This window comes from Macrobrachium nipponense, chromosome 1, assembly GCF_015104395.2.
Source record: "Macrobrachium nipponense isolate FS-2020 chromosome 1, ASM1510439v2, whole genome shotgun sequence".
Taxonomy (NCBI): domain Eukaryota; kingdom Metazoa; phylum Arthropoda; class Malacostraca; order Decapoda; family Palaemonidae; genus Macrobrachium; species Macrobrachium nipponense.
Window position 1 is genome coordinate 183,995,460 of NC_087200.1, and position 26,254 is coordinate 184,021,713.

At 38.8% G+C, this 26,254-nt stretch overlaps 1 protein-coding gene across 2 annotated transcripts in view; it reads left to right on the forward strand.

Annotated features, from left to right (window-relative positions):
- Nucleotides 1-26,254, forward strand: part of LOC135219907 (dystrophin-related protein 2-like) — a 115,932-nt gene that overhangs the window by 54,839 nt on the left and 34,839 nt on the right. Inside the window, exons 6-13 of one of the 2 annotated variants that reach the window (XM_064257108.1) lie at nt 4,387-4,501; nt 5,491-5,602; nt 7,144-7,310; nt 8,024-8,166; nt 8,329-8,589; nt 9,077-9,182; nt 10,306-10,503; nt 19,698-19,818. In XM_064257108.1, the coding sequence (XP_064113178.1) occupies nt 4,387-4,501; nt 5,491-5,602; nt 7,144-7,310; nt 8,024-8,166; nt 8,329-8,589; nt 9,077-9,182; nt 10,306-10,503; nt 19,698-19,818 (1,223 nt within the window). The remainder of the gene's footprint in view (nt 1-4,386; nt 4,502-5,490; nt 5,603-7,143; nt 7,311-8,023; nt 8,167-8,328; nt 8,590-9,076; nt 9,183-10,305; nt 10,504-19,697; nt 19,819-26,254) is intronic. The other variant, XM_064257109.1, reaches the window with a different exon arrangement.

Below are 26,254 nucleotides of genomic sequence, written 5' to 3' on the forward strand. Positions count from 1 at the left end.
ACGGTAATGTTGCACTGTAGTACGATGATCGAAATACAAGCCAAACAGATGTTATTCAGTTCGGTTGTACTTAGAAAAAAAAAAAAGTAGTTTCTCGTTCGGTTGTTCATGGCTGTACACGTTCACGCAACGAGTATAACGTTAAAACCATACTTTCATCATTCTCTTTTGCTGTTATTGAACTTATGTAACTAGAAGATGGATAAAGTTAGGCCATTGTAATTTGATCTCTCATAAAATCGAACTATCGTAAGACTAATGATCGTAACCTGAACACTACAGCTACCTGTACACTGTATAAACTTTATTATATCTTTACATACTCTAGACACCCACATGTACAGTACAGTAAATTCTATAGTACTATACTGCATAAATATAATTTTACTTATTGCGCCGTTGTGGGATTACGGCGCCTTTGACTGGTCTAGAGTTTCGAAAGGAGGTGTGCAGCGGCCGTAGGCTTTAAAATCGCTCAGCGTCGAAAATCGCTTGGCGTCGGTGGCCAGGAACGGAACCCCTGCCGCTAACCGAGGGCCGCCTGTATTGGTTTGATCATTCATTCTGTGGAAGGACAGTGTTTCAGCAATTGGGGATTCAGGAAGAACAAACTGCCTACAAGAGCCTTTACATCTGTAAGTTTGGCTCTTGGTGTGGGATTTAAGGGGGCACTCATTTAGACTTACTAGCATGTAGATGAACAGGGATATCCGAATGATTACTACTACTTTGATGGCCCTCGGGCTAGAGCAGTGTACGTTTCCTTAAATTTGGCCCAATTCAGACTAATAGGCCTGCCCCTCATATCTACTCTGAATACTATTGAGCAATTTCAAGTTCAAAAATTGTTCAGTGTCTCCTGTAGAGCCCTTGTAGCCTGAGGACAAATGATTTTCAGAATGTCCATGCTCTCGGTAGATCTCTCATTCTTCTGTTGAGAAGAAATCAACTCTACTACACAATTCCATACACTTCCATTAACTTAGGCTTTTCCTTAACTGCTTGGATATGTTAGAGTGTCCCCTCCCAATAATAAGATTTTCAAGTTATCATAGGATCTGTCCTTAATTTAAAACTACCATGGCCTGGGGTCAGAAGCAGTGGTCTGTGTATTGCTGAGGGTGCCATTCTAGAAGACGTCAATTTTCTGTTTAGAGATAATAAGACTTTTCACTGGCTACTTCCTAAGTTATCGTTCCATACATATTTTCCTCGGTATTGCATCAAGTACTTTTAGATCTTGCTGAGGACCAGCACTGTAAGGTGTTAAGATTGAAGCCCCTTCACCTCTATATCAGTCTCTCTCTAGAGTTTAGATGCAGGTCTAAACTTTTATCTGAATTTACTGTAAGACATGAAAGCACTACTATGAGATTCAGGGTCTCTGTAACACGGTTTTTTGGACTTTGCTCCTTGTCAAAGCATCGGATGTAGCTGAAAGTTGACATATGTATATTTTACAACCACACACAAATTTTGTCAGCATTATCAATAACCTAAACCCTATAGTTTTAATTTTTATAGAGTAAAAATGATCTAGCCGATGCCATGGCCAATGATTACGAGCCAAGAGTCGAAAAGCATTCATTACGTAAGCAAGGTAAACAAACACCTTTTGACTAAATGTTGCCCCGCATATCCACCAGACAGAAATTCCATCGGCTCTGAAACCCAAAGACTTTATGAATGGCGGAACGATACATAGATGTGGGTGGGGTATCAGCGCTAGCGTAGTAATACCACTGTAGCAGTAGTGCCACAACAGTATAGCAGTAATATACATGAATTAAACGTTTAGGCCAACTGCTGGGATCCTTGAGGATCATTTAGCACTTCTTACAACTACTCGAGAAATTAGTTTTTATAGCCAGAAGTTAAATTTTCTAATCCAACAATGTCCATAGTAGCCTTCAGTGTTATCCTGAATTATAACGAGGCGAAAGTGGGTGGAGTCTCATGAAGTCACCATTCTGACGATAATTATTGGTGAAGGTTTAAAGCCAATATACGGTACCGGCTATTTTTTTTTTTTTTTTTCAGTAAATAGGTAGATAGCCAATAAATAAAAATTGCTTGACATTGGATATAGCAGTTATAAAATCAAGCTTGTCTACTATGTTTTTGATAATTACCAACTATTCCCTACATCTTGTCAATCTGATTGTGACCTATAAAGTAGCCTGTAATTTCTTTGGAAACTTATTTTGGGAGTTAGACTAATAATCGAAGTGTTTTGTATTTATTAACATATTTTGTTGGTTTGTTCATTATGACAATTGTCAGTGGAGAGGTTCCAGAGTTCATAAAGGTGTATTGCTTTGCTTGTATTTAAATTTGTATGTCATTGTTGCCAGAGGTTTAGCCTTCGTTACGTATAGCCAATCATCCATCGAGAAAGAGGGAAGAAATGCTGTCATAAGTTACGTAACGAGTGCGTTCGAAACCTTTTCTCTGAGTAAGTTGGCCCGTCTTCAAAAAAGGTCACTTTTACATTATAAGTACCAAATTTATTCAACCTACGTAGTGCAGAATACACTCAAAATTTATGTGTTGATATAATATGTATTCTGAATAAGCGCTATATTTCTGAAAAGCATAGATAAAAAGTTATTGCGAAAAAACCGTGTTACAGAGGCCCTGAATCTCATAGTAGCAGTGGTTAATAAGTAAATTTATTGTTAGCACCCTTCTTTAAGCTGGTGTAAAGGGAATGCTATTTTAGCTTTCTGCCTTAGAGCTGAGGGTGATGTTAAGGCTATGATTTACAGTGCCCTGTAAGAATTCCAATGTGACCCCTTAGTGGAGAAGAAGAGGAACTACTCTATCCTGTTGGGGCATTTAAATTTAAAGGTTAAACCTAGAACATTTTTAGAAACCTTGCACATATTTGTCAAAGGTAAATGCTGGAAGAGGCAAAGTTAACCTTTGGTTTTGTGGTTTTAAGAAACATAGATGTTGTTGTCAAAGGTTAAGCCTGGAAGAGGCAAAAATCAATCTTTTGTTTTGTGGTTTTAGAAAACCTAGCTGTCTTTACCAATGGTTAAGCTTGAAGGCAAAGTTAACTTTTAGTTTTGTGGTTTTAGAAAACCTAGAATGTATTTGTGAAGGTTAATCCTGGAAGAGGCAAAGTTAACCTATTGTGTTGTGATTTTTTGAAACTTACAACATCTTTGCCAATGGTTAAACTTTCCGGCAAAGTTAACTTTTTGTTTTATGGTTTTAGAAAACCTAGAATGTATTTGTGAAGGCTAAGCCTGGAAGAGGCAGAGTTAACCTTTTGTGTTGTGATTTATAGAAACTTATAACGTCTTTGTCAAGGAACACGAGGGTCCTCTATGACATATTGGATAGGCTAGTGCATGAGAACTAGCTATATATCTTCTACCTTTATTGAAGGTAAACATTCATAATGTGAGCAGTGGTTGTAACTTCATTTAGTGTTAAGTCAATTTGTCGCTCCAGAATAGGATTGATGTGGCACAGTAGAAGTACAATTCGATGTTTACTCTCTCACTACCTTAAGTATACAGAATTGTGATTGAAAACAGTAATGCCCTTAATCCACTACTAGTAGTGGGTAGTCTTTTCCTGAACCGAAAAAAGAGCAATTCTTTAGGCTCTTTTGTTTATATTCCGGTTTTTAATATTGTGGGGAGCATGAAGGTACAAATTTTGTAAAGGAGCGTATCTTTATATCATAAAGGTATTTATTTTAAGTGACTGTCGTTTTATAGGGCTTTTGGACCCAGGCACAAGGGTCCCTCATACCGCTTGTGTTTCATTCTGGCTGAATCGAAGCGGTTTTCTCTGCAAGGCTGCTTTTTGCTGCATATGTATGAGAGCCTTGCTCCCTGAATGGAATCCAACTTCTGGTGGTAGTAAAATCCACCAAGGATTCCAGATCAGGTGAGAATGTTTTGGGTTTTGTACAAGAAACCTTTAGCTCGAGTGGCTGAGCGAAATTTTATCTAGCTGCACTACTCACCATCCTCTTCTTAATGTGGGAATCAGCTAAATTTAATTGTAGGTAAGATTCATCTCAAAAAGTATAAATTTTCATAATAAAATTTATTATTTGGATACTTACCTACTGTTAAAGTAGACCCACCCAGCCTCCCCACAACTTAGTTGACTGTCTAGGAGAATTCTGACGAGCTAAAACATTCTAAACACCTGGTGGAGAAATGGTAAACTAAACTCATCCGGGCAGCCATTCGATTTCTTGTTTGAATGCTGACTCGCCTAATCGGTGGGGAGATATAGCTAAATTTAACAGTAGGTAAGTATCCAAATAATAAATTTTATTATGAAAATTTAAATAATATTTAGGTTTTATCTTGACATGCATTTTAAAATTTATGATTTAATCAATGTTTATTTTTATAGGAGGAGATTAGCAGCATTGTTAAGGGACTTGGCACGCATTCCAGAATTGCTCTCTGAACAGCCGTCATTTGGTGTGTCATTTGTACCTGCAGCAGTTGAAAGTTGTTTTAAAGAGGTAAACCATTACTACCACAATTTATAGAATAAGAAGATTAGGAGGGAATTATATATTATAATAATGATATAATAATATGCATCTCTTTCCTCCAAGAATTGTAGTCCATCCATATCCCCAATTTCACTTTTACTTTTTCCATTTTTTTTATGTAGTGCAAGCATAGGAGGTTGAAGGTCATGTGCTAATAAAACTTGAAAGTGTACCACAGTTCCTTGTCCAAAGTCCAGGTGTACATGTATAAATGTTCCACTTAATTACTTGAGCTTCTTGTGCATTAAGTAATTGATTACTGTATAGATGTTTCTTGGTGTATTTATTTGTTTTTCTCTGTGCTTCACTTATGTTTATTTACATAAATATGTACAGAGTATACATCAAATGTACCATTTTCAAAGGCTTTAACCCACAACCTGGCTCTAATTGTGTGAATGAGGTAGATTCAAAGACAATGTGAAGTTAAATGTCACCTTGTTTGCCTTTCTTATTGGGTATAATGAAAAAAAGTAGTTGGAAGAGAAGCTTTAGTTTGGAGTAATGATTAAAAGTTGACTGTAAGAATGAAGGTCTTCATCATGAAAATGACAAGATTTACAAAGCAAACTTAATAAGATGAGTCTTATATCTAAGGATGGGACTGAAGATAAGTGCTTTGTATAAGATTTTGAAAACAAATAGGCAAATTACTTGCAAAAGAAAGATTATATATTAGTCTAGAACAAAATATATTGCCATATGACCTTGAATAATGGTTTTAGGAATCACATGGCAGGTAAATTGTGAAATGAAACGGTAAGGGGAATTTCAAAAGTTCCATGTGTACAGAATGTAAAAACTAGAGCGAAATGGAGATTGCTTGAACATGTCCTTGCCCCACCATTGGGAGAATAATACTTATGTGACAGCATCAGCAGAGGGCATCAGAAGAATTAGGGGAAGCAGTTGATGATGATTAGACATGATTTTCATTGTTCGTATTTTTATTGTAGGTTGGTGGAGAAGTTGGCATAACTGAAGAAGTTCTTTTGGCTTGGCTTCTTCAAGAACCCCAAACTCTTGTATGGTGGACCACTTTATACCGACTTACAGCAGCAGAACTTGGTGAGTACTGTTGTATTTGTTTTAGTTAATACTGGAGGAAAATTTGATACATGTGGTAAAATGGCTACCTAATAGTTTAATTGCTGTCTGAAAATATAAAATTACAATCTAGAAAAATTACAAGCTTATTTAAACTTATGGATTTCCATACTTAAACACTACTATACTAATAATTTGCCCAGATTTGTATCCAAAATGGTCCCAGGTGCTTCAGTTTCTTGAAAAGAGTTCTTAACAGAAAATAAAAATAGAAAAATTCTCATCTCTCTCTCATGAAATTGAAAGTACTTACAGTGATTGGTAGCAACTATGACATTGATTGCTGAGCTTACCAGTCTCAGTAGGGAAGGATAGTGCTGTCAGTGCACCTCATGTGGTGCACTTTAGGCATTACTAAAAAGGTGCTGCAGCATCCCTTCGGCCAATAGTTGGACTGATTTTTAGCATTTCATTTTACGTCCATTCCCAGTTCCTTCTCTCAAACTTGCGTTCAGACATTACTGAAGGTTCTTTGCAATGTCCCTCAGGCCAAGCTGCATCCTTTCATTCCTTTTATTGTACCTCCATTCATATCTTTCTTCCATCTTGTCCACCCTCTCCTGACAATCATTGCATAGTGCAACTGCAAGGTTTTCCTTCTGTTACAATTTTCAAACCTACCTACTTCCAGTTTTCTTTCCAGCGCTGAATGACCTCATAGGTCCCTGTGCTTGACCTTTGGCCTAAACTCTGTATATTCCAATTCCATTCCCTCAGCTTTGCTGTCCAGTCTCTCAAGCTACTTATAGTGCAACTGTGGAGTTTTCTCCTGGTTCCTTGTACTTAATCTTTATTTTTTTTTTTTTTTTAGTTTTTTATGTAATTTTTTATTTATTTATATATTTTTTTTACTAACACTTTAATCACAGCAACTTCCTCTTTTCACTCTCTTGGGTTCTGAATGGCCAAAAGTGTCACAATATTTGACATGATAGTCTAAATTTCATAAATTCAGATCAATCAATCAAGCTGTGTTTAAGAAAGGAGGGCTTCATTATTCTTGGTTTAATGTTGAAATTTAACAAACAGGTTCATATAACTTGAAGTTTTAATTTTTTTGATGGTCTGTTGATTTTACTTAGGTGTGGTCAAAGCAGTTGGGAGAATCCGTGGTACATTGTAGGGTAGTGCCATTTGTCTTGAAACATTATCTCCTCTTTGGATAGATAGGCATAAGATACATGATACCAAAGAGGGGAAAAGATGATGATGATGCAGCTGTCAAGAGAGTCATCTTCACTCCTTACCCAGTTAGTAGCCACACGCTTACAGTGCTTGACAATGAAAAAGCCGCAGTGCTAGCAAGGGAGTGGAGTAACTGACCATGTGTCTGTGGTGATGTTATTTGTTTTAGTATCTGAAGAGCCATTTAAGTAATGGGTCCATCAAGCAGAGTTGATTTAAGTTATTTTTAAAATGATGGTTGTATCTTTGACTTTGAAACTTGTCTTCTTGTAAGATAGGCCACAAAAATAATTTGATTTTTTCATGTTTCTGTTCAGTGTGCCATGATGTAAAATGTGGCGTCTGCAAACAACGACCTATTATAGGTTTACGCTACCAATGTTTACGATGTTTAGGCTACAATCTTTGTCAGGATTGTTTTCTTCATGGGAGAACATCTCGAAGACACAAAATTTTTCATCCTATTCAAGAATATTGTCATGAAGTAAGTACAAACAGTTCTCTCTTTCCCTTTTCTTAATGGTATTGTGGAAATACCACCAGAATATGTACCATACTTGACCTTTTCTTGTTTCCCATGTTTGCTTTCATTTTATACATTTTATCATGACAGTTTTCTTTGTAATCTTGCCATTAGTTGCATACACAAAGTTATGTTTTTTTCTCTGTGCATCGTATTGCTTACTGCTAATGTAATTTTTGTGCTCACAACCTCATTCATTATATGTAATAAGGTACTATAGAGTTAATTTCCATTTCACATGACAAATTTGCTATTAGATGATGTTCAGGAACAATGTGGGCATATACTGTATTGTGATATTGAGTGTAATTTTATCTTTAAAAAAAAAACATTTGTAAGAAATGCTGAAACCACAAAAAATTTTGAGTAAATTATACCAGCAAATTTTGCAATGGATTAAGACCATTTGATTATATTTATATCATCATTACTGTTGTTGAATTGGGAACCAAATTTGAGTTTTAATAATGACAGGCAGAGTCAGATATGTATTACAGTATATTTTATGTGCATTTATTTTTAAACATATGGTATGTTTTGCGATGCGTTTAGTGGTAGCTTTGATATAGATGGAATTTACTTGCTGGAATGTTACTCAAAAACAACTATATTCTGTAAGGATTTTACATTGTTTGCTATTAGTATTTGTGTCCACTTGGCTGTATTGATATCAGTTAACTAATCACCAGACAACTGGTAAGGAGTGGCGTCGGGCTTTGCTAAAAATTTTGCGGCATCGACTGAGTAGTAATCGCTCTGAATCAAACAAGCAACGATATTTAGCCATTGCTTCAAATCCTGAAACAAGCAGTAATCTGTAAGTGTGTATTGGACTTTGTATGCAATACTTTGTATATATATGGAGAAAGTTAAAAAGAATAAATTTAGTGCAATTGGTAATGTTTTTTTACCATAGTATAATAAGGATAATGACATGCTGAAGAAAATTATATATTTTTAATTATTAATGCATGGATAGCACCAGCTTGTTGTGTGATGGAGGAGGAGAGCCTTGGAGAGAGGACAGCTGTGATGACTCTGATGGAGAGGAGGAACTTATGTCCAGGACAATAATGCATTCAACTGAGGACTTGCTATCTAATCGTTCAAGTGATTCCAACAGTCAGGACAGCGGAAGGGGAAGTCGGGATATTGAGGATGGCCCAGAGCCCACTATTTTGCCTAATTCACCTCGGCACCAAATACACTCTGTCATTATGCATCTTCAGGATGGACACAGGTATCTTATTATTTCATTGTATACTGTAGTAATTTAAAATAACATCTGATTTCCATTGCTGTATATTCTCATTGGACTTTCTTGGAAGATTTATACTTATAATTGGCAAGTTGAGCAAGACAGCTAAAGAAGTAATCAGACTAAAGGGAATGAATATCAAGTAAAAGGCAGAAAGCAATGTAGCTTTAAGGTTGAAGGGATGCTAGTACCATCTGCAGTGTGCTGGCAAAGCACACTGTATGCAACTTTTAACTAGTTTAAAAAAAAAATATAAGTGCAGTATCATATTGTTTTGTACATTATACATCATCATAAGTAAAATTTTAACTAATGTTAAATGGGGAATAATCCTAAAAGTGAATCAGTTATTTTGTCAACATTATGATTGACTTTTTGAAGTAGTTTCTCTCTTTCACATTGATTATTGGTTATTGTTATAAGTAGATAGTATATTCAGACAAGTTCCTTTTATATTTCAATGTAACAGGCAGCTAGAAGATGAAGGTAATGGCAGTGGAGTGAAGCCCACCACTGTTGAGCAGCACACACAGCAACTTCAGACGCAAATTAATAGGCTCAAGGCAATTCTTCAGGTAATGAACACTTACATATGTTTTATACCTTTTCTCCTTGGAGATATAACAAGACTACAAAATAGTATATGTATATTCCCCATTAGTACAGAGAGTAAAGACATGTGATGGGTGCATGAAGATCTGTACTGCTCTGTTCTGCAGAAAGTTGGGAACTGACAAGGAAAATGGGGAATTTGAAAAGGTGTAACCTTAGAATGTTAGATTCACAGACAGTTAATCAAATGCTTTCTTTGATTACTTTTAGGAATAGAGTTAGAGATTGTTCTTACCCACAATAGGCTAAATTTACCTGTATTTATTACCATACCTGTTTGTTTAATTTACCCACTATTCCCAGTTTTGTAGTTTATTTAATTTTTTAAGGAAAGACAACTCTAAATTCAAGTGCCAGCTTTTGGTCAATAAATTCCTCTGTAATGGTTTACCCCCAAGTGGGATTATTGAATTCCTTAATACTGCACAGGCAGTCCCCAGCTTCTGACATTCCGAGGTTACGATGATTTTCAATTATGTTCATCAGAAATTATTTCCAGATTTACGACATGTTAAATTGAATCAGTTGCTGGGGTTGTCAGTATTGAAAACAGTTGTTGTAGTGTACATACGTATTTGTTATTTGCTTATCGGTTAGGTTGTCTCAGCAATCAAGGAAATATTTTATTTCTGGCATACTTGATGTTAAATTGTCATTAATTATTTCAACCTTTTGTTATCAATAGTTAAAATATGAGCAGGAAAGTAGTTTTGTTGATTGCTCCCTCATCACTCTTTACTTTTCGTTGTTTCATTGGGTCATACAGATTCATGGTCACCCCTTAGTGTATCACATATCAATATTTGTCATTCAGGAGGGCAGAAACTGAAGAGACCATTAAATCTGTTGAGTTTACACATTTTTATTACCATCTTCAAATGATGAGCATTATATTTAGAATAGTGGATACTATAAGATTCCCTACAGCCAGGGATTCTGACCATAAGAAAATGCCTAGAACATCTAATGGACACTGTTGACTAATGTTTTTAATTTTGTTCACTATACATACCAAGTAGCAAGGCTTAGATAGAAAAAGAGGGTAGTATTTATGGGGCATAACTTGAAATTCTTGTATTTTAATAGGCATTCAACTCTGTTGGAGGTTCAAAGAACATTGGAAGCAGGAGTGACAACAATCAGCAGTGCAGCAAGAGAGGCCTGCCACGTCTTGAGAGTACGCCAATTGTAGGTGAACGTGGATTACTCCTGAATCTCTCTCCTATTTCTACTCAGTCCTCAGCCAATGACACTGCTGTCCTCGATAATAAAGAGAACCACTTTGTAAGTTTTTATTTTTCACTTTTCTCATTACAAGTCCATTTATCTGCCACCTGTTAGTTTGACTGTATGCTGGCAAGCATTTTTCTCTTTTATCAGAAGGTCCAGTTCCACATTTGACTTATCTGCTAACTTATATATCTGAAAATACCCAAAAATGCCTTCAGTTGCTTAATTTTTGTTCTGCGTTGGGTAGCAAACTATTTTTGTTTAGTAGTAAAATTTGTGTTGGCCATTGAATTTCCTTCTAGACTAACCTAAATAATAGTGGGAATGAAGAAGCTTTGCAGCTTTGGAAATGTAAACAGCATTTCTCAAACTTGCCATAAGTTACCAAAGTCGGGTACCGGTAGCCCTCGGTTAACGACAGGTTCCATTCCTGGGGGCCTGACACTAAGCAAAAATCATTGCTAACCGAAATTCAAAAGTCTATAGGAGCCACAAATCACCGTACGGTGCCCTAGACTTGTTAACGATGCCTTAGACAGTGTCATGGCCAGATATTTTGCCCTAATATGTAATAACTTTAATGAAAATGTGGAATTTCATATGCCTAATCATTTAGTATGGTCTGCATGTTAGTTCTAAAAATTTTATAATGTCAGATTTGATGAACTTACTGGTAATTCATAGCCTAGTATGAGAGAGAGAGAGAAAGTCACCTTTATCATACTGCTAACGTTTCCTCCATCTCTTTGTTTATCATATCTTCTAGTTAAATAAGTTGAAAAAGCAAAAGAGAATGATAAAAGTATCTTTAGGAACATTGTAATTGTTGCTTTAACGCTACAGCCACAAACAACTGAACGAAAACAGTTGTTTTGCTACAACAACTGAACCGAATCTGATAATAACAATGTTTTGCTTGCATTTCAGCCATTATATGACATTAAAAGATTACTGTAGTTATGTTACAAATGACGTTAATTACGTAGAACAGGACTTATATATTTTTACATTACACCGTTATTTGTTATGGAGAAAATATTGGCAAGGAAATAATGAAGTTGAGAAAACAAAATATTCACACTGCTAATGACTGTAAATTATTGTGTGTTAACAACATGGCTGCAACTCTACCGAAAATAATTGTAGAGAAAAAAGTATTTTTATAAAAAATACTGGCCATGAAAGAACACATTTTACTGTTGTTTTCATGCTGATTAAAGATAAATACGTAAATCTCGCATTATTATGAAATAGGATGAAAATAACAAACGGAATAAGTTTTGTACACAAAAAAACATGCTCCTGACACCATCTATTAGCAAAAAAATAACAATCAACTTTATAACAAGGTGGACATATTTTAAGTCATATTTCAACATAAAAGCACATCATATAAAAAAAATAACCTTGTCCCATACAAATAGTTTGTAGAGATCTATCTACACTAAATAGAAACAAGAAAATTGCTCGGAATCGAGTTAAATTGGGAAAAATAACCCTGCCTCTGCCTCCAGCTGATTTTTCCAAACCAAAACTTAGATCGCTTTGTTTATATTTTATAATACTATACGTAGTAATATGAGACTACATACTGTATTATTAGATACAGTGAAGTAAAGCATAAGTTTTTAAAAGAACCAAGGAAAATATCGATATTCGTTATGTTTGTATTTTATGATTGTCTTGGTGCCTAGGCAAAGTACTGGTAACCAAACAACAGGGCCAAACAACAATTGTTGGTTGATGGCTACAGTCTGGTTGTCAGCTGCAGTTAATTCTGGAATTCTTGACCTTTCCTTTTGTTTATCAGCATTTGGTGAAGTATTATTTGCGTTGTGCTGGCCGATTCGGCATTACAGTGGGACCCGTATTTGTGGGGGATGCGTACCAGACAATCCCCCCCCCCCCCCCCCCTGCGAATAGTTAGAACCTGCAAATAGTTTGAACCCTATAAAAATGCTTTAAACCTTGTATGTTGTTGGTTAAAACTCAAGAAAAACCCACTAAACATTTTTATATCTGTTTTTTTTAATAGTTTTATCACAAAATGTGCATTTTATAATGAAATTGATAAAAAAACGGGAATTTGTGGATATTTCTCAGAAAAATACCGCAAATAAGTGAATTTTCCGTGAATAAGGGGGGGGAATGTTCCAGAGAGAAATCTGCAAATGCGTGAGTCTGCGAATCAGGAGAACGCAAATACAGGGGGTGCACTGTATCTATTTAGATTTAGGTTCTTGGTTCTAGATAGTTTTTGACTTGCATTACCGCCTTGTCTTTCTTTCACAACATGTTGGACTCTAGTGATGCTAACATTAAGTACTGTGTGAGTGGTTGTAAGACTAGATTGAGAGTGTCTTACAATTCACATGCCTTGTGTTCATCTTGTTGTGGACAAGTATGTTTCGTAGATTTAAGATGTAATGAGTGTGTAGATTGGGAGAACATGGAAGAATTTAAAATCTCATTAAGAAAATTGGATAGAGATAGGAAGAGAAAGGCTTTAGCTAGAACTAGTTCAAAATCAGCTCGTCAAGGATCATCAGATTCGAATGTTCCTGTTATTTCTCTAGTCCTAGTTCCCAGTTCTCTTGCTTTACCACCTTCTCAAGTTTCAGGCTCCCACACTTCCAATCACAACTCCGTCACCTGGCTCGAAAAAAGCGTGAAAAATGCTTTTCACTGTTAATTCAGACGATGGAGGAACTTGGTTCATCAGTGAGTCCTGATGGAAAAGGCAAAAAATGACAGTGCAGTGTTAGTGAAGGAGGTGGCTGTTCATCCCATCGACTCTCCTAGGCAAAGGTCACTGGCATACTACCCAGTACATGTGAGGAGTCAAACTGGTAGAGCAAGGGATGTTGGTGGGATCTGCCCACAAGCAGTCACCCCCTCAGTTCAACCTGTTGTAGTTTCCCAGGTTGCAATAGAGAACCATTGGGAAAGTATTCTTTGGAAGGGCATAAGTTGTCCAGTTCCGAAGACTCCACTCCTTGTCGTTGTCTGTGGCACTCAAGCAGTAAGTCTCAACCTCTTAAGAGGACCTTCATGGATGTAGCAGCACCTCCTGTGGTTCGTGTGAAGAGGTCTAGAGTACTGTGCCCATTTAGCAGCCATTGGGACAGTCCAAAACAATTTTCCTCCGATTACCTCTCAGAAGGGGATACTCCCCCAGCACCTGCTACTCCTGAGGTGCCCACACTATCGGAAGTAGTCAAGTGCCCATTGGCACCAGAACCCTCTACTTTCAAGAAGCACCAGGTAGTGCCCGCTTCTGTGGAGTCACAGCAAAATGCATTTGTGCCCAAACACCATTGGCTCTTCCTCCTCTGGTAGCTTCCACTGTCTAAACCGAAGTGGACCCTATTCAGCTGAAGCTGGATAGCATTTTGACTACTTATTAATGCTCCCTCGACGCCTCAAGTGCCTGCTCCAACTCGGGCAACGGTAGCAGCTAGGACACTTCAAGAACCCTTAGGTGGCGGAGCTTATTTGGCCACCCATTGTAGCTCCGACTCCCCAAGCTCATCTGGTTGCTGATATGACTCAAGCTCCTGCGGATCTTTCTCCCATTTCGTCTGAAGAGGTAGAAGATCAAGCTGCACCTTCGGTGTATGTCGCCTTAATGAGCTTCCGTTTGGCTTCTTATCCTGCCTTCTTTTCACCTACAACTACCTCATCGCCCACATCAACTTAAGTGATGGATCTGCCTTATTCTGCTTTCTCCAGCATACCGAAAATGGTGCTTTCTTCTTCGGCAAAGAAAGCATTCGAGGACATAGAAGCTTGGCTAGCAGAAAAGAGGGATCAAGGCAGAACCTCTTTTATTTTTTCCTCCTCTAGGGTATCAAGATGGAGATATCCCTCATATGCCACTAAAGAGGCGTCTTCCTTGGGAATCTGTGCTTCTTCCTAAGGAGACTTCTTTGGTCAGTAGATTCAGCCAGGCGTTCTGCTTTCTCGTCGGCCAAGATATTGTTTTTGGCCTCGGAACTTGTGCATCTCCTGAAGAACATATTCAAAGTTTACTTTCTTGATTGGACAGTGTGTGCCTTGGTTTCCAAAATTAGATCTTGCTGCCTTGCCAGAAAACTTTTCATTGAACTGGTTAGGAGTGTTATCATGTATTGATAAGAATCACAGATGGCTCCCATGAGCTAGCTTCCCTTTATATGCTAGGCACTCTGAAGATAAGGAAGCTCTCTGGTGCTCGTACACCTCAAATGGAGTTACTGTGACTCAAAGATTGGCGTTTTTGTATTCACTGTTGGATAAAAATCACCTGTTTCTCCAATCAACAATCCTCGACATAGCTTCTGAGTTGCAGAAGAAAAGCACTCAGGATCTTCTTGCTCAGTCTACCAGGAAACCAAAGGAGACTCCTGCTGTAAGTAAAAAGCAGTCTCTTCCTTTTAGGGTGCAGCCCTTTCAGTCCAGACCGAGATCCTTCTCCTGTTTCAAAGGAAGTACTCGTTTTGCCTTGAAAGCAGTCAAGAAAACCTTTGCTAAAGGTTCCTCCCGCAAGTGCAGAGACTGTCCTTTGTGCCAAAGTCAGAGCCAGACTTCTTTCGTTTAAGGAAGTTTGGCAGAAAAAGGGAGCAGAAGCCTGGATAGTGAAGGTTCTGGAAGGAGGTTATATCATCCCCTGGGTGAAAATGCCTCCCTTAGTCAACACGCTAGTTGTCTTGACTGTATATTTGCAAAAGTCAGAGAGGCACGTGCAGAAGTTATGTCTCTCTTAATAAAGGGGGGAATAGAGTCAGTGCAGGACCCTTTATTCTCCAGGTTTTTACAACTGTGTTCGTGGTCCCCAAGTCATCAGGGGGCTGGAGGCTTGTCTTGGATGTCAGTGCTCTCAACGTCTTCGTCTTGAAGATAAAATTCAAGATGGAAACAAACCAGTCAGGCCTGTCATCCATTTGCCCAGGAGATTGGATGACGACATTAGACTTACAGGATGTGTATTTCTATGTTCCTGTTCATCCCAGTTCAAGGAAGTACCTCGGTTGTGTACGAGGGAAAGACATATCAATTTTGGGCTCTTTTCTTTGGTCTTACGACGATTCCTCAGGTTTTCACCAGAGTGATGGCTCCTATTTCAAAGTGGCTACACCTCTAGGGGGGATAAGAATCTTCCTGCATTTGGACGATTGGCTTCTCAGAGCCCATTCGGAGAGTCAATGCATGGAGGACCTCAGGAAGTCTTAGGAGTGCCTCAGTTTTGTGATCGGTATGGTCTTGAGCTGCCACCTTGGTGGCTACGAGTTCGATTCTCGGGCATTCCATTGAGGTGTTAGAGATTGTGTTTCTGGATAAAAGTTCACTCTCGACGTGGTTCGGAAGTCACATAAAGCCGTTGATCACGTTGCTGAATAACCACTGGTTCTGTGCAGCGTAAAAACACCATACAAACAAACAAACAAAATAGTGTCTTGGGATTTTTTGGTTTTTCCAACACTGAAAGGAATGGAATCTTGCCTAAAAAAATCCACAGGAAATTTTTTCTCTAAAACAATGCTCAGCCAACAATTGAATGAACCCCCTTGGTTTTCTGTCATCAATGGAACAATCCGTACATCTGGGCAGACTACATCACAGACCCCTACAGTTCTTTTTGAAAGCGAGCTGGAACAGGAAGGTTCTTCCAGACTCGTGTGTGTTTCCAGTGATGAGAGAAGCAAAGGAGACCCTTCTTTGGTGGAACTCAAAGGAGAGATACTCACAAGGAAAGTCTTTTTCTGTTGAGCTCAACCTTAACTTCTCAGATGCATCGACCTGGGTTGGGGTGTTCTTTTGTAGAAAAGTGAGGTATTAGGGTTATGGTTCCCAGAACAAAGGTATTTTCATATAAATGTGAAAGAACTAAAGGCTGTGCGTTTAGGCCTTCAGTCCTCTCAAGAGGTAAAGAACAAGACAATTGCAGTCCACTTGGACAACAGGCCAGCATGCTCATACATAACAAAGCAAGGAGGGACTAGGTCTTTCTCTGTACAAGGCAGCGAGAGATCTTCTCTTCTGGGCAGACCAGAATGACACCAGAATAATTACTAGGTTTGTCCAAGGAAGGATAAATGTTTTAGCAGACGAACTAAGCTGTCAGGGACAAGTCCTCTCAACGGCATGGACCTTTGATCCAATGGTCTTCTTAGATTTGTGGAAGATTTGGGGAAAACCAATAATAGACCTATTTGCCACATATCGAAACTATCGTCTTCCTCTGTGTTGTTCCCCAGTATCAGATCCCTAAGCCTGGTCAGTAGACACTTTTCTCCTGGACTGGTCAAACAAAGATCTATATGACTTTCCCCCATTCAATGTGGTAAGACAGCTGTTATAGAAGTTTTTGTCACACCAGAATGTCTCTAATTCTGATTGCACCTTTCTAGTTGTTGAAGGAATGGTTTCCCATTGTCATTGACCACCTAGTGGATTTCCTCAAAAGAGGAAATCTTTTTTGAGGCTGTTTCCTCAAAAGAGGCAGTTACTCAGACAACCATGCTTTCAAAGGTTCCACCAAAGCCTGTCGTCTCTGTGCCTGACAAGCTTCAAACTGTCAAGTAACTCCTTAGAAAGAAAGGTTTTATCACAATCCCACAAGCTATACTGACCCAATTATTGTTTTTAGGACCCGAGTCTCCTAGATGGAGGAACAAAACGCCCCAGCGCTGGCACTCCCCCTGGGAGATCAGTCACCGCAGGAAGCTGCCGGCTAAGATGTCGCCACTGACTCCAACTCCAGTTGGTGGGGGTGTTTAACCTCTAACTCAAATTCCTTCCTTCTACGGTATATAATATGTCCTGCTGAGTTCATACCCTCGCAGTGCCATACTGTATAGGTCAAGATGCGTAGTAATATGTACCTGCAACAGCTGATCTTCGGTTCAAGTCCAGAGACATTGGTAGCCAGTCCTAGCTTCACACCAACCATGACAGGCTCAAACGTACACTCAACAGAATCCCGGACACGGCCACCATTCGTGTCAACCTCCACCTATAGTCTTGTGTCATACAAGAAGTTTGCACTTCCACAGTGCCATTGGAGTGCCAGGCCTCTTCTCTGACCCTCCCCACTCACTATGTTCCAGACCTCCACCTGCCCTAGCCTTGCCTTTGAGAACCTCGCCTTTGAGAACCTCGCTCTGTCTTGGAACATGACGGGGCATTTTTACGCTCTTTTGGGTTACCACCTGGCTAGCAGCACACTGCTACCATCACGAGTTGAACTCGGCTACCTGCTATCCTATTACTTGGTTCCCAGTGAATGAATTTCAGTTTGCCCGTGCCCTCTGGTGAAGCCCTTATGACAGTCACTCCAAGGAGATAAGGTAAGAAGATGGCAGTTGGTTGCCATTATTCACCTCTGGTATATTGCACTCAAATTTTCCTTGCTGTCAAATTCTGTGTCCCAATTCCCAAAATTCCTTAAAACCCATTTTAGTATTGATCCCCATAATGGTGTGTTTCCTTAATTGCTGTATGCACTCGCTCCTATTGTCAAATAACAAGTCGAGTAAATTACTGTTGTGATATACTATGTCAGTGTGATAGTGTTATTGTTACTATGAGCATTGCACAATCTCGAAGTTTTGTGTCGTTAACATAGGTCTTGCAGACCCCTCGCCAGGCCTTCCTTTTGTGCCCCGCATTTGCAGACTAGCAGAACCACCTCAAGTCTAAATGCCAGGAAGATCCTGGCAAAGTGACAATCATTCGCTGTAGTGTTTTACCACTGTATATTGTGATATCTTTTAAGTTAGTCCAGTTCATAATCTTTAGTACTAATTTTAGTTGAAGTATCATTTACTGCCTAATTGGCACTTGTGTTCTGTTTTACCTTGTGATTTAACATAAACTTAAAGTGCCACGGAGACTGGTAGTGCTCCTTGTATAATTCACTCTTCTGATACCCCTATTGAGAATTATAGTGCTTAATTGTTTCATCCGAGTATATTTTAAAATCCTTATCTCTGAAGCATTCTGTTATAAGACTACTCGAGTAGGGTTCCCTTTTTCCATTTCTGTTTATATCTGCCAATGTGCCCAGTAAGATTAATTAGGTTGAAAGCATTGTTGCCCCTTTGAAAGTTATTATTTCATTATGGATGAGTGACCTCCTGGGATTGTTGGCATAAAACAAGGTCTGTGGTTAAGGACATTCATGCTGATTTCTAGTTAAGGACATTCGTGCTGATTTCTATCTTTAATAGAAGGTAAGCCATTTGACATGGGAGAAATGGCTTCAACTTTAAATGTAGTCATGGTAATTTTGTACTTGCTTTGGTTTATCTTCCCGGTATGGAGATTAAATACGGTCATTGCAGAGCATTAACTCCTCTGGTTTGTGTGGGGGGATGATATTATGCCTTGAATCAATAGGTAGCATTTTTTTGGCATCCTGCTTTTTTAAACATGGTTGTGGTTTTTGGGAAACTTGGTAGTACTCGGTGATGAGTATTAGAAGTATACCTTTATGTACATGTTATTTATCCATTGTTTGCTGTGTAGCGTTTTGGCATAGTAACAGTACCCCTCCTTCTGCTAATGGGGCCCACCGTCCTAAGAGACCTCAGCTGTGGTGAGGATCTCTTACCTGAGTGAATGTCCTCCTAAGGCGGCAGTCATAGCCTATGGATTGAATTCACTAGGTAAACATTATATACAAAATTTTTGTTACTAAGTAGCCTTTAAAGGGTTGGCTGATTTCTACTTTGCCCACCTCCTTTTTCAAATGTGGGAATCAGTTATATGTATAATGGAGAGGTAAAGTTCATTTAAAAAATATAAGTACTTGATTTAAGATTTATTTTTTAAATACTTACATCTCCGTTAATTGCCCTCCCTACCTCCACACATTCAAAGTGGCCAGAAGTAGACAAGCGCTTGTACCTGTTGGTCCCCTGGTGGAGGGTAGGGGAAGTAGATGGATAGAAGACAAATAATCATAAGCCAAGTTCTTTTTTTTTTCTATGCTGGCATGATGGTAAAAGTTAAATCATGGTGAGTTGAGTATTTAAAAAGTAAATCATAAGTTAAATATTTACATTTAATTTTGTTTTTATACTCTGATTCAAGTAGTACACCATGCACCATTTGATGCATGAATTAGAATGTGATAAAATGTCTTAGTTGTATGAAATTTGTTATTATCTGGGTCTTATGTTTTATTAAATTGACATCAGTTTAGTCTTAGCTGGATTTATTAACATTTCTAAAACCTTCAAATTGGGCTCTCTCTCTCTCTTTAGGTTGAGAACATTCCTGGAACACCTGATGAGAAACGTGAAGGGTTAAGACCTTTAAGAATGCCATTCAGCCCACAGGACAAAAATATATCTAGTACCTCTCCAGTAAACCCTTCTACTCTTGGTAAGCTGAATATGTTCCAAATAATATATTACTAATGTTATTGATATCAGTTTTTATATATGCAACTTACCAAGTTATCACATAGCTATACAGTGGACCTCCCATATTCAAGTTGTCGGGATTCGCGGACTCACTCATTCGTAGATTTTTCTTTGGAACCTATAAAAATTATTTGCGGGAGGACTTGCTCATTCACCGGTTTCTGTGTGGAACGTATCTATAGAATTATTCGCGGGTCCCCGCTATTCGAGGATACAAATTTTTTGTTCAGCAATATTCTGTATTTTCATGTTATTTATTTACGGTATGATATGTGACATTAGATATATTGTATAATAATAATATTAAGTCATACGGCAATTACTGGTGATGACTCTTGATTATAAATGATGATGATATTATAGCTGTGCAGCCTGATGAATGACTATGAAGATAGACTGCACAGCAAAGTAGAGGAGTTACTGATCCTCTACTTCTTTAGGAGGCGCTTTGTCAGGGATTTCGGGAGGCACCATCTTCTTGAGGTAATTGTACATTTGCACAAACAAGGTATGAATGGGCTTCACTATTTCATAAACGGTATTGTTGAGATTTGTGGACTTTCTTTATTCTTATCCCATGTCTTTACCATTGTCTGTATCAGCCTGACTTTTCTGATCAGTTTGTACAGACCATGAAATTCTTCAAAATCCTAGTTACTTGGTGGGATAGTAGTAAAGAGGGCAGCAAGTTCATATCCAAGAATGACCTCCCCAAGTATTTTGCCCTGCTCATATTCATTCTCAGTGCAGGCAACTGCACTTTCAGTCATACAGTAATGGGCTGCTACTTCTCCATGACTTCTGCTCTCTCTTAACATGACAATCTTGTCTATTTTCTCCTCAGCTCTCATTAACTGTAAGGGCCTCTGATGCTTAGGCTGTTTGCCAGAAGCCTCAGGAGAAGCATAACGTTTAGAGGATATTTTAAAGAATAATTCTTAGTGCGTAGTAGTATACTACATATACTGTACTGCAAACGCAAAAAATGCACAAACGAGAGAATATTGAACTGTACATATTGGGTCAATTGGGTACAGTATGTGCATTGATAATCTGTGCACACAGTACATTTTATGAAATGTTTTGCTTTAAGGTGATTTTTAAATATTATATGTAGTATATCATTATCTATGATCCAGTGATGCTACTAAGCTCAAAAGATTATTAAAAATTCAGTTGTGCAAAAGTAGGATCAAAAGGGTTAACTAGCAAGGAAAGTTCCCAAGAGGAGATGTCGATATCTCTAAGGCGTAACACTAAACTCAGGGCCACCCTGTAGCCTCTAATGGCGGAAACGGACAAACGTTTCTCATCTCTGAGGAAGGTTAAAAAGTCTTCTAGTCGCTGAACAGAGGTTGCAAGTGGAGAAAAACCTTGTTTACAACACCAATCACAGTAGATCGCCCATTTGCCTTGGTAAACCGCAGAGGTCGACTTTCTGAGACTGCTGGACATAATGCCTTGCTATTCTCTGAGAAAAGCCTCTCTCTTGGAGGAGATACTTGATAGCCTCCACCCGTGAAGAGACAGGGATTCTACTGACTGGTGGAACCTTTCCGCATGTGGCTGACACAGGAGATGCTGCCAAGGGGGAATTTCCTATGGAACCTACGACAACGACGACACCAGATCTGGAAACCATTCCACCTGAGGCCACAGAGGGGCTACCAGTCATCCTGAGACCCTGTGAACTCATCAGCCTGTTCAGAACCTGACGGATCAAACAAAACGGAGGGAAGGCATCCGCCTCCAAGTTGTCCCAGGGGTGTTGGAATGTGTCCTCCGCTAACGCTAAAGGACCTGAAACCACTGGACAGAATATCTCTAGTTACCTGTTGAACTGAGTCGCAAAAAGGTCCAGCATAGGTCTCCCCCAAAACTGGAAGAGCTTGTCTGCTACTCCCTGAATAAGGGACCAATCTGTGCCTAGGATCTGATCCCAACGATTGAGTTTGTCTGCGACCACGTTCCATTTGCCTGGGATATACCTGGCTGAGAGCTCTACCGAATTGCTGACCGCCCACTGGTGAACCTCAATGGTCAAGGTGTGAAGTTGACGTGAAACCAGGCCTCCCTGGTTGATATGCTGCTGTTTGTCTTCCAAACGCCTGAGGCAATGAGGCCACCTAAATGAGCCCCAAACCTGCCTGGGAGGCGTCTGAAAACAGAAGGTAGTCCGGTGGGAGAGAATGCAGAGGGACACCCTTCAAAAGATTTTGGTCATCCAACCACCAACGAAGGAAGGTCTTCTCTCACTTCCAGAGACAGAGAGACCTTTAACAGGGATGAGTCCCCTGCCAGAGACCAGAATTCCCCCATTCTCCATTGTAGAGACCAAAGATGAAGATGCCCATGAGGTACCAGCTTCTCCAGGGAAGACAAAACTTCCCGAAGAACCTGCCACAGATGAGCTGACTGATGTGGTTCCGAGAGGAAGTCGCGTGCCACCACTTGCAACTTCTCCAACCTCTGATGCAACTGGAAAACTCTTGCAACTGCCGTATCAATGACCATGCCCAGGTAGAGAATCCTTACCATCACAGCTGCTAACACTGAATGCAGGTTCTCCATCTTGAACCGTGTCTTCCTGATGAGTGATTCAAGGTAGATAAGTCAATCACAGGTCTCCAACCTCCCGACACCTTGGGCACCAAGAAAATGTGACTGTAAAACCCCAGAGACGGACACACCACTTCCTCTATTGCATCCTGGTCCAGCATCTTTTGCACTTCCTCCCGAAGAGCCAAGAACTTCAGAGAATCTGGAGGATACGCCTTCCTGAGCTGCGGCTTGTCTGAGAGAGGAGGAGAGAAGTTGAATGTCTCCTCAGATGGACTAACAAGTCTTTGAGACATCCTAATCCTTGTAACTCCTTCTCTCTCTCTCTCTCTCTCTCTCTCTCTCTCTCTCTCTCTCTCTCTCTCTCTCTCTCTCTCTCTCTCTCTCTCATACATATTTGCACACTGTAAGCAGTATATTGCACAATACAATACTGTACCAATTATGATTTGTTAAATAATCAAACTGTTTACATACCAATTAATGATTTGTTAAATAATCAAACTGTTTACATACCAATTATGATTTGTTAAATAACCCAAACTGTTTACATAACCAAATATTGAGTTTTGTTAAATAACCAAACTGTTTTCACAATCAACCAATTATGTATTTGTTAAACTAACCAAAACTGTTTACATACCAATTATGATTTGTTAAATAATCAAACTGTTTACATACCAATTATGATTTGTTAAATAATCAAACTGTTTACATACCAATTATGATTTGTTAAAATAAACCAAAATGATTTAACATGACCAATTATGATTTGTTGTTAAATAACCAAATAAAATGTTTAACATACCAAATTATGATTTGTTAAATAATCAAACTGTTTACATACCAATTATGATTTGTTAAATAATCAAACTGTTTACATACCAATTATGATTTGTTAAATAATCAAACTGTTTACATTAACTATTCATAAGGTTTATGGACAACAGTGCAGTGCAGTGTATTAAGAGTTTGGGGAAGGGAAAGAGTTATTCACTGATTTTCAAATTAACAGGGAGCCTGCACTTAAATCCTGTGAACCAGGCTACTGTACTGCAGCAAATAATTAAAATAAAAATAAGATCCAGTCAAGAGAACCAACTCATGCCAAGTTTACACAACTGGTAAAATTCAGTAAAACCACACCAAAACAAAGTCGTGACTTTACAAAAATAAAAATCTTGCTCAAGTCAACCATTACACAACTAAATACTTACCATATATACTCACATATCATGCAACTCTTGAAGACCTAATTTTGGAGCTAATTTTAAGGGGGTTGCATCATACATGGGATATATAATTGGCGTATGTAATATTCACATACTAATATCGTTTGATAAAATACAAATATAATGATTATGCATCTTTTCCTTGGATCTTTTAAAAATTTATGCTTTACTTCACAGCATCCAATGATATTGTATGTATTTTCATATTATGCACTACTGTTGTATTATAAAATACAAAAATAGCAGTCAATGTTTTGGTTTTGAAATCAGCTGAGGACGATTGCAAGGTAAATTTTGCTGTATTGAAGTCAAATCAAAGAAATTTTCTTGCTTCTAGTTAGCATAAATGAATCTCAAGATACTCTATTGATATGGGACAAGGCTATTTTACATTACACGAAGTGTTTTCAAGTCAAAATATCACTTGAATTCGTATCGTTGTGAACGAAATTTAGTTGTTTTTTTTGTTAGTAGATGACACTTAGGTCATGTTGGTTGTGTAAAAAAATAAACTGATTATCACTACGAGCTTTACATATTTATCTTTTATCGGAGTGAACACAGTAAAATGTGGTCTTTCTTGCCAGATAATTTTGGTTAAAACACATTTCTTTCAAATTATTTTTATGGTCGAATTTGATGGTGCTATACTGAATTTTCTATGTTGCCAATGCATGATAATAGTTATTAGCAGATGAACATTCTTTCCTAGGCTCCTGCTACAACTAGCAGCTTAAATTTAGTAGTACATGCCCTTGCCGATCTTTTCTCCATAGAGGATAAGGATATAGTAATGTAAAAATATATCGGTCCTATTCTTTTTAACGTCATTCGAAACATAACTATGGTAATTTTTTACTATCATATGATGGTTGAAATGCAAGGGAGCTGCTGTAGTTATCGGATTCGGTTCATAGCAAATCAGCTGTTTCCGGCTGTATGCGTTTACACAAGTATAACATTACTGACAATACTTTTAGCTTTCTCTTTCCAATAGGTTTCAGCATCACAGTCCATTGCATCAACAAGGTGTTGGAGGGAGTTCCCAGTGTAGAGCACCTTGAAGGCACAGATCACGCCCTGGTCCATACACTGGAGGAGAGGTGATGTTGGGAGGGAGGAATTCGAGCTTGGCTCCATGTCCAAATTGGCCAGGTATTGCCTAACTTGAGGAATGAAGCTCTTGTGGAACCAGTACTCCGTAAGGACTTTGGTGATCCAGGCCTTGGGATTGTACATCCAGAACACAGGCAGCAATGCCTTGTTCGTATTTTTGAGTGCCCTGGGATTTGCAGCCTTGTAAATGAGGCCTGTTTTGAGCATAAAGCCAGCTGCATTCCCACACATCAGTAGGGTCACTCTGTCCTTTTGTGCCTTGAATCCGGAGGCTTTAGCTTTGTCCTTCATTAAATATGTCCGAGATGGCATCTTTTTCCAGAACAGGCCAGTTTCATCCATACTGAACACCTGTTCTGGGCGGTATCCTTTTCCTGAAGAATCTTCTTGAAGGTCTCAGGATATTTCGTGGCCGCCTCTTTGTTGGCCGATGCTGCTTCCCCATGCAAGTTAACAGACTTTGGGTGGAAGCTTTTCTGGAACTGGTGGAAGCATCCTTTACTCACCTGAAAACCTTGGGGAGCTGAGGACGGTCCCAGTTGTGGCTCTTCTTCCTCTTCAGGAGCTGGTTTATCAAAGCCCAACGAATTCCAATTCCCCATCTTTGCCTTCCTGAGCCTCTAGATTGCCACCTTCCTCTTCTTCTACAATGCCACCTTCAGTAGCAGTTGATAGCTGCTGCTAGAGCTGTCGCACTTTCTCGCGTATGATGATGGAGTCAAGGAGCACATTCTTCTTACGGAAGTCCTTGATCCAGTATGCAAGTGCAGATTCCATTTTCACGATTGTTTTATCTCTCACTGTCAACACTGCTTTTGCTGTACCAAAGTATGTCATGCTGACGCTTTTTCTGATTTCATTCTTTTTTATGTATCTCACCATGCTCTCATTCACACTGAAATGGCGGCTAACTGCGGCACAACTTTTGCCCTCCAAAATATCGAGAACTTTCACCTTCTTGTCGAGCTTCATGACGGTTTTCTTTCTTTTAGGCAAGCTTAAAGGGAGCAGGGCACTTTTTAGAAGCCCTTTTTGGCGTGATTCACACAGATATTTTCTGATATGTAAAACACAGCTTTGCAATTACATCCGCATATATTAGTAACTTTCTACGCAGTGAGGCTGATGAAGGAGAGATACGCAATACCCACAATTCCATCTTTGTGAGATGGGACTTGGGTTTCAACCAATCAACGCAGAGTACAACCAATGAGCAACAAGGAAAATTAATGCTGCTCCTCAATTGGCTGCTGTGCAGACAACAGCCAATAGCATGTCAAGTATCATTTCGTCCAGGTACTGCTTTAAGAAGGAGTCACGGCTTCATAAGAGTTGTTTACCTGTGGAAAGCTGGCTTGGGTGAAGCATCTTTTAAGAAAAACTAATAATGTTATTGAAATTTCACTGTTTCCATTAACTTATTACAGAACTGTACTATTTGAAAATTAATAAATCTTTTTTCTTCATAAAACATGTATTTAGTCACAA